Source organism: Ascaphus truei, chromosome 1 (assembly GCF_040206685.1).
Source record: "Ascaphus truei isolate aAscTru1 chromosome 1, aAscTru1.hap1, whole genome shotgun sequence".
Classification (NCBI taxonomy): Eukaryota; Metazoa; Chordata; class Amphibia; order Anura; family Ascaphidae; genus Ascaphus; species Ascaphus truei.
Window position 1 is genome coordinate 372,580,753 of NC_134483.1, and position 11,886 is coordinate 372,592,638.

The 11,886-nt window shown below is 46.7% G+C and overlaps 1 protein-coding gene across 1 annotated transcript in view; it reads left to right on the plus strand.

Moving 5' to 3' along the window:
- Positions 1-10,402, plus strand: part of ENPP6 (ectonucleotide pyrophosphatase/phosphodiesterase 6) — a 109,749-nt gene extending 99,347 nt beyond the window's left edge. The window contains exon 8 of the mRNA XM_075610520.1: positions 171-10,402. Coding sequence (XP_075466635.1) covers positions 171-376 — 206 coding nt within the window. The 3' untranslated portion in view covers positions 377-10,402. The remainder of the gene's footprint in view (positions 1-170) is intronic.
- The last annotated feature ends 1,484 nt before the right edge of the window (positions 10,403-11,886 follow it).

Genomic DNA, 11,886 nt, shown 5'->3' on the forward strand with positions numbered 1-11,886 from the left:
TTCTCCTCGTATTTTTTTCCCCATCATCATATTAACAGCATCAAATCATCCTTCTATTTTCTCCTTTTCCCTATGGATGACGTCAACATGTTTTATTTCAAAAACCTGATCCAATTAAGGCAAATGAGGTGCAGCGAATATTTTTTCTTACATTTGTTTTTTCTTTTCAGATTTTAAAGTGAACTTCAGATCCGCTCCAATCAGAGCAGTCGACGTCTACAACATTATGTGCAAGGTTTTAGGAGTGGAACCGCTGCCCAACAATGGATCCTGGTCCAGAGTGGAGTGTATGTTAAGAAGCAAGGCCAGTTTGGCACAGTCTGCACAGCTGGGCAGCTGCCTGCTAATAACCCTTCTGTTATTATTCTTGGCATGAGAGGTCTAGCCGCAAAAGAATATCTTCCACTGAACCTTATAAATGGAACATTGTTTTTCAATTTTTTTTTTAACGCAATATTTGCCTTTAAAATAACCTACTTGACTTTATCTAGCATTCTTTCTCTCTTTTTTTTTTTTTTTTTTTTTTTTACAACAGAATCATTTTTAACTTCTTTTTAATTTGGTGACTTGAGAGATCATCTTGTACGTGGTCACTCTGTGGCATCTTTTACTGCCAAACAATATTGGAGTCACTATGGAAACAAAATTTGTGGCTTGCCATCCAGCCACCCAATATATTTTAGTATACTGATGTAAAATCTAAACTACATCCGAATAAAGAAGACCAACTGTGTGTGTTTTGTTGTCAGGAGTTAACAAACTGTTCTCCAGGAATCAGGCGGCAATCAAATTCATTATCTGCATTCCAACAGATTCTTTACCCCTGGCAACAGATCTGATCTTAAGGCTGGTTATTGACAGATAAATGATAGTGGTTCCAATAAAGTTTGGGACCCTCTGTGCTACATTACCTAATGCTGCAAACAAATGAGAAATTCCTGGATATCGCCATTCTCATCATACAGTATCCGCAACTGGTTTATCCGTGTAAAATGTCATAAGGGACAGATTGTCATTGCAATCATTGTTGGTAAGCTTACATGAACCCCACTATGAAACTATAGGGGTGCTCTATGCCCGTGTTTACCTGTCGGGCTTCCGCTGCACCCTGGGGTGAGAGGATCAAAAGGGTGCTGGGTGATTTCCTCGATGTCCCAGAGCAGGGCACTTGCTAGGGGGATGTACAGTTTCCTATATTCTGATTGGCTGCATTACCTAGAAGCAGTCAATCAGGAGGTGGTGTCAGGAACCTGTAGGGTGTGGCCAAGAAGAAGAGAAAGCAGAATGGGAAGTAGGCCGTGATTGCACCAAAATCCGCTGGTGGCGTCCCGTGGCGCGACGCAGCTCAAAAACTAATTGCTGGAATCCAATGAAGGTAAACATACCTTGTGCGACGGCCACGCAGGGGCAAACTGCAAAGCGGCAGACTGGAGAAGAGACTTGGAAATTTGATTTCTTGAGGCGACGGCCGTGTCACGTGAACGGTTCAGCCAATGAGGGCGAACCGCTCGCGGGCACGCCTCCGCCACGCCTCCCCGTCTCCTATGCTTCTCTCCTCTGCTGTCTTCTCTGCTTGTTCAGATGCCACCCGGTGGCAGCGTGAGGATGACGTCACCGGATCGGGCACCCGCCCGGAGGCATCTGGTATAATCGTAGTCGCAGAGAGTTGAGGTTTTGTGTCTCTGTCCTGTGTGTATTTGTTCTGTGGGGGTTCTGTGACTGTCCTGTAGTGTGTGTGTGTGTGTGTGTGCGTGCGTGCGTGCGTGTGTGTGCTGTCACTTTCTGCCCTCTTTTACTACTGTGACTCCCGTGACCCCTCTGACTGTCTGCCCGTCTCAGTCTCCTGTGACTGTCTCTCTGTTCTGTGTTTTCTGTGACCCTGTCCTGTTGTAGGGGTGCTCAGCGGTTAGGGTTGTCCGAAAGAAAAAAGGTTGAAAACCACTTCTCTATGCAGTATTCAAGGCTGCTACATGTACCGTGGCAAAAAATAAATAGTCATTCTAGTCAGAATACTGCCAATAAAAGCCCCTGTGAAAGATTTGACGGTTATATTAGAGTACTGTACTTGTTGCTTGTCGCACCTTTGTGCAAGAAAAGGCAGCACTGCCCCCTCTCCTTGCATATTACCAGCCTTTACCATACCAGCCAGTACCAGAGAACAATATACTCAACTTTTGATGAAAGTGAGGATTTTTTTAAATATATTTATGTCACTGGTATGTGTAGGCAAATATTGTCACAGACGAACACCTTCAAACATTAACATCCGTCTTATTTGGAAAACGTAGCCTCATTGGGGAAAAGCAAGAGAAGGACAAACCTGAAAACTAGTCTGCACATTTCACGGAAGTGCTGCCACGGTTCAATCATGAAGAATAGATGCTTTCAATGATACACATATGATACTAGTGTGACGATGTTTCCCCCACCCTCTGGGAGATTCCGCTGTTACCAGGTGTATGGTGCCTGCTACCTGTTGGCTCACAGAATACTGAGCGGTCCGCCGGTGGTATTAGGGACGTCTGGACAGGCTTCTGGGGTACATTACCGATATTTATCTTTGGTGGTACAGCACCTCCATCTGCTGCAGGCTCCAGATGTGTGGAGGCAATCTCCTGCAGAAGAAACATACTCCACTCCCCCAAGAAAGATTGCACATGTAACGGATTTTCTGGCCTAGCCTGACCCACCCAATCTCACATTGGCCCCTGCGGTCTAACCAGTCCCCATTACAGGGTAGTGTCTGTTGGTGCACCTGTTGGCAACAGGACTCCTGAGTCTCCCGCATGATGTTGTGTGGGGATTGCCAACCCAGACAGGCAGCTGAGGTAGTGTGCATGAGTCCTACCTAGATCCAGTGCAGCGCCTCCACCTCATCAGGATCCCAGCGTCCGCTCGTGGATGGTCCTGGTGAGGAACTCCTCTGTGGTGCACTCCTCTGTGTAATCACTCCACACTTACACACGAGGGTATGAATTAACAAGATCATCTTTATTGACTTGCGGCAGGCCAGCTGCCCCTCACAGCGGTTGTACTCAGCCGCTCATGTTCACCGCACTTCCCTTTGAAAGGTGTCTTTTCCCAAATTGGTGGGTTCCCGATCTCCCCTTAGAGAGATACTCCCTGTGCCAGGTCCCTGGTCACAGTCTTATGAGCTGCATTCTCCCAAGTCTGCACTCAGACTTGCTCCTTCTACAACCAACCAACTGAACTCTTTTCATAACCCTTCCAGAATCTCTTCTGAACCTCCTGCAACACTAACTTTTGAGCAGTGCTGTGCCTTATATATACTCTGGGGGCTGGCACAACTCTGACATCACTAATCATGGATTCAGAGCATGTGACCACTCCCATCTATACATAGGGCACCTCACCAGGGTGTGAGGGCAAACCTCCATAATTACTGCTGGCATGCCCATAACTTACCAGGCCTTACTGTCAGCAGGAGAGATGACTGTAATCCATTTTACAGCATGGTTACATTCTCCCCCTGGTGAATCCCACCGGCCCTGGCTGGGACCTAAATTTGAAGTACCTTTCTTCAGGAAGCCCTGTAAAATGAATGACACACATAATTAGTCACAACATTGACATTTTCACAAAACATTGCGTCAAGCAAGCCCTGACCAGCAGCCACTACCTTACGCAACAGCCATCCGGGTTTCTTAACTTCCCAAACCCCATGTCCAGGACTGTCACACTGTAATCACGTGGCAACCCCCTTTCAGGTCTATACACCACTTTATGCTTATAGACATTCCTGCCTATACTCACACCCTCATAAGGTGCGCTATCCTCTCCTCGGCTCTGCTGCCCTTAATGGCACCCCCCTTATTCACCATATACTCCTCTATGGTCTCTCGTAACCATCTGTCCCTATTGTCCTCGATCTCCTGCATAAGGGGTTCTGGAACGTAGGGATATTCCAAGCCATGGGAGTACTTGTACTTGGCGGTAATAGCCCTTTCAGCCCGGCTGCACCATGTTAAATTAGCATTCCCTGCTCTCCCTGGTAACACCCATGACAGGGGCTCGTCTGGGTCCACAGGGTCTGTCAGTATACTGGGACCCTTGGGCTTTATACTGCCGTGACAGATTTGAAACCACCGCTCCTGCATCTCCTTTTGCTGCTTCTCTACGGTAAATTCTCCCTTAGCCACCAGTAATCTACTACATCCTCCCTTTGTAGTAGGAACCGAGTGCGGTCCATCCATCCCACATAACCCTCGAATAATGGGGCCCACCACCGGGTCTCCCTAACCTTCTTGGGCTCTGATTCTAGGGAATCTCCCTCCTCTGTGTCCCCCCCAGGAAGACACCCCCGATGTCCCAGTAGATCGGGACTTAGGCCACCCCACACGCTTTGGCCTCTTTTCTAACTTCACGATAGCCACGCTAGGGCTCCAACTAGACATGGATGCCTCCCCCGAGTAGCCTCCACCCACCAACCCATCATCGGACGTATAACTCGCCAGTCTCTCCCCAGTCCGTTCCTCACCGGTTCCCTGGGACCCTCCCGACATTCCAAAACTGGACGTGGACCCACGGGAAAAGGTGACGGGGACAGGGGCTTTATCTAGGGCATGGGTTTGGGCATATGGACGGGCAAATGGTATCCGCGGGGTTCCGACCCGCTCTCTACCCTTAGATTGTCCAGTATCACTGCGAGGACTCTCTGCTGGCTGAGCCTCACCCTTCTCGACTCCCCTCACAGCCTGCCAGCTCTTTGTTGTCATAGGTGATCGGGAAGCGCTGCCTGATCGCCGAGGCGTTCTTGTCATCTCTCCGGTCGTTCCGCTACCTCCGCCGGAAGTGACGTCATCACCGGAACCGGAAACTCCGCCATCTTGAGATGGATCCCCAAGTGGGATTTCTTCTTCCAGGACGACGTCCGGAAGTTCCGCTGCCTTCTCTAGCGCCGCCTGGGCCTGACACCGCCTCTCCTCCACGGATGCCATCACCGGAGCCTGGTGAGAACAAGGGCTGCTCTTACCACTCCGCAGGGTGGGCGTGGATCGCCCGTCACCGCTGGACCCGCCGGTCCCAGGAATGGAAGGGCTTCGTCTCTCGGCCTTCCGCTCCACTGGCGACACCCGACTCCTCTCACCGATACTCCCGGTAAGTGGTAGTTTCCTCCCGTTTTCACCACAGGATACTGCCACAGGCCGGATCACTGCACCGGACGACACTCTGGGTTCCTCATCGGAGGAATCCTCTTCCACTCTGCTCGGGGTCACCGTTCGTGGCGACCGCCTTTTAGTCTCTCGGTCGGTACGCTGACCGACCGCTCCTTTCTCCTCGGGCTCGGCTTTAACAACCGGCCCCGATCCCCATTCTCCGGGTAACGCACTTTCATTCCACAGTGCACCGGGGGACCGGGCGGACAGCCTAGCCGTATCCCCCGCGGGTTCGATAGTCTGGATGGGCACAAATGTGGGCATAGTCCACAAGTACTGTGTGTCACATTGCGGACAGCGCGCCGCCGTGCCCACGGTACCGTCGGGTAGCCTGCATTGTAGACAGAGGCACACCACAGTCTCGGTGCCCGCCACCCGAATCACCAGTAAGCCTCCTGGTGCTGAATAGGGTTGAGTGGAGACCATCGTAGTCGCTTCTTGTGGACAGGCCATTGTCTTAGTAGAAGTTACTTGCAGCAACGTTCTGTTCTGTAAACTGGCTCCGCGAGACTGACAAGCAGGGGTTGAGTTGCCAGCCATTCCCTTGACCAGCTCCACCCTCATCTGACAAAGCTGAAAACCACCCCCACTAGTAGCAATTATGGGCGGGTCCCACAGCTTAATAGGATGTCCTTCAATTGAGGCCGCACCTTTCACGGTCCTGGAGGGCGCGGCCACAGCTTTCGCGCCCTTACCCCCAACAGGGTGGGGTTCTTTCTTTGGCGCCAATCCCGGCCAACTGTCTGCAACCTTTGCAACTGCAGAATTCTCTGCAACGAGCCCACACGGTCTCCCAGGGAAGCGGGAGCCGCCATCTTGGTTTGCTTTTCCAATCACTTTAGCTACGGAGGTAGCTTTTTGTATAGTGCTCACCGGCTGGCAAGCAGATCCTTCTTTTCCACTACACATTACGACAATCTCCTCAACACTGTCCTCCAGGGTAGTACCCTGCGGTCCTAGGCAGGACCAAAACGGTGCGGCCACAGCCTTAGCACCACTCCACAGCAGGCTCGTGAAAGTCATTTCCTTAGCATACTCTTCACCCGCACACACGCCATGTGCTCTCTCTCCATTATCCTCCGTCCGCCATCTTGGACCTTCCGCACCGCGCGGATCCTCCATTCTTGCGGTCGCCATTCTTTCACTGTACTTAGAATTATTGTACATGGAGCTCCTCTCTGCGGGGCAGCTACCACACCGGTACAATAAAGATTACCTTGATGCACCACCTTGTGTACCTAATGTAGGCTGGACTCGTGTTTGCACTACCTCAGGCTAGGCTCACTCTCTCTGTGTCTGCTGTATCTCCTTCCTCCCAGTCTGTGCTCCCTTCAGTAAGTGGTCTGGAATGGGCTAGAGTACTCTGGCTCTTCCATGCAGTACTTGGGCGTCTACCTACTGTTGGCTAGCCTAGCGCAGACCCTCTCCAGAATTCCTGACCACGTTAACAGGCTATCCCTTTAGGCATCCTAGCAACTAGCACTGCCTCAAGGTGACTAGGACAGCTATAGCCTGGCTCCAAACCCCCAACTCCTTTCAGGCCCCTAGGTCGTCCCTGTGAACTGACAAACTCCATCAGCCCCCTGACTACCCCTAGGTCCGTCCCAACGCAGCACAAAGTGGCAGCAGACACTTCTCCCTGTTTCCAAGTGACCTAGCAAAAGCCTGTCCTGTTGACAGGTCTCTCAGCAGTGCCTCCAAATGTAATGGATTTTCTGGCCTAGCCTGACCCACCCAATCTCACATTGGCCCCTGTGGTCTAACCAGTCCCCATTACATGGTAGTGTCTGGTGGTGCACCTGTTGGCAACAGGACTCCTGAGTCTCCCGCATGATGTTGTGTGGGGATTGCCAACCCAGACAGGCAGCTGAGGTAGTGTGCATGAGTCCTACCTAGATCCAGTGCAGCGCCTCCACCTCATCAGGATCCCAGCGTCCGCTTGTGGATGGTCCTGGTGAGGAACTCCTCCGTGGTGCACTCCTCTGTGCAATCACTCCACACTTACACACGAGGGTATGATTTAACAAGATCATCTTTATTGACTTGCGGCAGGCCAGCTGCCCCTCACAGCGGTTGTACTCAGCCGCTCATGTTCACCGCACTTCCCTTTGAAAGGTGTCTTTTCCCAAATTGGTGGGTTCCCTATCTCCCCTTAGAGAGATACTCTCTGTGCCAGGTCCCTGGTCACAGTCTTATGAGCTGCATTCTCCCAAGTCTGCACTCAGACTTGCTCCTTCTACAACCAACCAACTGAACTCTTTTCATAACCCTTCCAGAATCTCTTCTGAACCTCCTGCAACACTAACTTTTGAGCAGTGCTGTGCCTTATATATACTCTGGGGGCTGGCACAACTCTGACATCACTAATCATGGATTCAGAGCATGTGACCACTCCCATACATACATAGGGCACCTCACCAGGGTGTGAGGGCAAACCTCCATAATTACTGCTGGCATGCCCATAACTTACCAGGCCTTACTGTCAGCAGGAGAGATGACTGTAATCCATTTTACAGTATGGTTACATTCTCCCCCTGGTGAATCCCACCGGCCCCGGCTGGGACCTAAATTTGAAGTACCTTTCTTCAGGAAGCCCTGTAAAATGAATGACACACATAATTAGTCACAACATTGACATTTTCACAAAACATTGCGTCAAGCAAGCCCTGACCAGCAGCCACTAACTTACGCAACAGCCATCCTCTTCCCCCTAATAATAGTGACGAGGATCGGGTTTCTTAGCTTCCCAACCCCCCATGTCCAGGACTGTCACACTGTAATCACGTGGCAACCCCCTTTCAGGTCTATACACCACTTTATGCTTATAGACATTCCTGCCTATACTCCACACCCTCATAAGGTGCGCTATCCTCTCCTCGGCTCTGCAAACCTCCATAATTACTGCTGGCATGCCCATAACTTACCAGGCCTTACTGTCAGCAGGAGAGATGACTGTAATCCATTTTACAGCATGGTTACACACACAAGGCAGGAGTTGTAGTTAACTGGAACCGGTTTATTCCTCTGCATGCACAGTATAACAATGATATCTGCTCAGAACAGCTCAATACAGGCCTCCAACCTCAAGATGGTCCCTGGACCTCTACTCCAGGCAAAGGGTTACCTGAAGAAGTCCTTACTCTTCCCTGACCCTCTAGTAGAGCCAGGGGAATGGTAATCACTCTCTCCCCCAAGGGGAGAGGAACAGGAGAGGCCAAAGCACAGACACCCCTGTGTGTTACCTGTCTCTCTCAAGGGTAGAGACAACTGCTTAAATTTAGTGGTGCAGCCCCCTAAGTACAGTGGGAGGAAGGTACATGGTTTGAACCCAGGATTGGGCAGAACACAAGCCTTGTCCCACCTCCTTCCCCTCAATGGAGCTGCCTCTGTGGGGAAAACCCAGGATTGGTCCTGTCACTGCCATCAGGGCTTACATGATAGGGAGGGCAGACTGGTAGCCAAAACCAGGACTAGATAAGGCCACATATTGACCTACAGTATACTGTATTGTATCTCCCATGTGCACTAGATAAGTGAAGGGTTGTGTTAAACAAAGAGAGTGGATGATATATGATGTGTTTATATTCGGTTAAAGTGTGGAATTATGGAAATCAAGGTGTCAATTTTAATTACGAGTTTTATTTTAGAGACTGTCTCAACCACAAACATACAGGACACATCCTAAACAGTGGCACATGTATGGTCCTTAGGGCATATAAATATACTGTACATGCATTTATAGATTAGGTAGGTTATCATTAGGGTCCTTAAAATCGGTGCATGATCTACAATAAATCACATTCCCACATCTGCCAAGCAACAGGAAGAGATTTTGAATGACTTTTATTGTACTCGGGCTGAAGGTACTGTAGGTTAGACATTTTTTCTAGCAGATTTTTTTTAATTGCTTAATTGTTTTCCTTAACAGAACCAACTTTACTAAATGTAATTTAAATGTAATGTCCTTTCCCTTGACTTGAACAGTTCAACATGTATTACCATTTACTTGACAACTTTCTATAAATTACAAGAAAAAGTGGGGCTAATTTTAATAATAGAACGCTAGAAAATTATTGGTGTTCATAGCCCTAGATTAATTAGCCCTTTTCAAATAAAAAGCTATAAAATTTAGTATTGGGAATACATAATCCCTATTCATTTCCAGGCCTGTAGTTTATCCAGTAATACCAATAAGGACCCTGAATTGTGTATTTTTAAAAATAAATCAAATTAGTGCCAGCCAGCACTTCTCAATCTGTCCTGAAACAATATAAACCTTTTATATTCTGAACCTGGTACTGTGACCTGCATCATTTACAGTAGATCACTAAAACCTATTCAGACTCATTGACATGTTAAATTGAACTGGGAAATTCCCACACGCCGAAATAAAAACAGAAGCTGTTCCCACTGGCACATTATGGTGGGATATTCTGGAATATTCTGCATTGTCACTGCCATTGAATCCTATGGAAACATTACAACAAAATATTCTGCATCATCAGTACAGTAAACTAAAGCTTGCTACTGTACATCTACTTAAATGATTACGTCTTCAAAAAAATAACTAACTATTTTTTAACATTGGCCTTCTATTATGCCTGCCAAGCTGGAATGAGGTATCTAATCAACTAGAAATAAACAGAAAATTGGGCTTTGTTATCAGACCATTGAATATAAAAGGCAATTTAGTGCTTTCTAAGCATTTGTTTTAGCACTCACAGGTGCCCATTGTTTACAGGTCCCTGATGCTTTTAGCTAGGCCAAGCTAATATTTTTATACCACTAAGGTAATCAATTCACCCGCTTTAAAAAAAATAAACAATTAATGCAAATATGAACTATTTTTAAACCACATAATAAAAACATTTTTGACCGCTTGTAAAAATACAATTCACACAAAGAATAAAAATATAATATCAATACATGACATAGTAACTTCCACTTGAGTGACCCTGGTAGCCATCTTTGACTTTAGTTTCATTTTACCAGCACATAAAAAGGCAAATATATTGGCAACCAGGGAACCCAAAGTTGGATCAGCACAAGTCCCTGCGGTTCTGATTCTGCACAAAATAAATATTTCAAAGATGGGGTGCGAGGAGGGGATTACTGATTTAAAAAGTGTCTGATTTAAATAATAACGTAATGTATTTAACATTAGGACAAAGTTAATTAGACTGTATTGTAAAAAGATCCATACAACATGTATGCTCTAGAAATAGAAAGGTTTGGAGACTTTCAAACACGGGATATTTTGCATTCACAAGAAGGTGAAACCTTAAGTATATAAGTTGAAAAGGAGAAGATATCTGGACTTGTAAATACCAAGTTTGTGTTACTATCTACTGTCTAATGGATGAAGAGCCCGAGTGAACAGGCTACGGAAAACACAGCAAAGTCCGCGAAGAAAACGGGAACCAGATCGGAATTTCAGCAAAAAAAGTAGTTTATTTTTGTACGGGGATCCTTCTAACATAGTTGTTAGAACAGGGAAGAAAAACGAAGCACCAAGTCCAGCTGTAGAATAGCGATAACACCAACAGGGATACGTACCAAAAATAAGCTATTTAATAGGATCCAGACAAAGTTGTAGAACAGGGAAGAAAAACGAAGCACCAAGTCCAGCTGTAGAATAGCAATGGTGGATGAAGATTCCCAAGTGAGTTCGTTCCAATTTGCCCTTATTACAATATAGTTTAGTCATAGGATGTTTCTTCTACCGGTCACCTGCTGGTGTTGTTGATATTTCCTTACTACCTGGTCTGTGGGATTGTCATAACCGGCCTACATTCCTAGAGACACTATATATATATATATATATATATATACATTCAATCAAGGGTTGTTTTCCTGTTATTCAATCATCTGGCTCAAGTATTGTCTTGAGAGCACCACACACATTTTTTTGATAACATAGTTGTTAGTTACAAAAAAAATCCCCTTATGCATTTCGCACCCCAGGCGCTTTATCAAAGACTCTTTAAAGATGACGGTGTTGTTTTGTACATGGAAGCACTAGTTTGGGATTATTAATCCCTATACATATCTATCTCCTGTCTAGTACAGTATTTCTCAGCTTTCATCTCTGGATCCCCCATTCAGGCCATTTTTTAGGGCTAACAAGTTAATCAAATGCCTTCACATTTAAGATAAATGCAGAACTGTGCTTGGTAATTGTCACGTATGGCACACCTGTGAGCATGTGACTTGTGTATGGAAAATGGGTTAATACTTCCAACTATCCTGTCGACTCATCTACCTCCCTGCAGGGCCCTCAAAATGAGCAATATCTCCCCAAAACCGGACATAATAGACCTCAATACACTGCCACTGCCACAAATAATTCCAGGTCTTACCTGCAGAGTCCTTGGTCCCTGTTTACTAGGAGAAGATAGAGTATGCAATTAACACAAAAACCCAATGTAGCAAAATGTGTCCTAAAATGCGGTTTATCTGTTCTACAAAGTACTAGGTTCAATTAGAGCATAAAGACAGTACTGTACTAATATACGAAAAGTGGTTCAGTGCTTGGCTACAGAAAAAAAGGTTACAACGAACATACAATATAGAAATGCAGACAGTTTCAGAAAAAACAGAATAAAAACCGAAAATCTAAATACGTTACCATACAACAATATCAGATGCTTAAATTCTAAGTTCATATTACAAATGAATGTTTTTTATACTAAATTTGCCTCAGTCACAA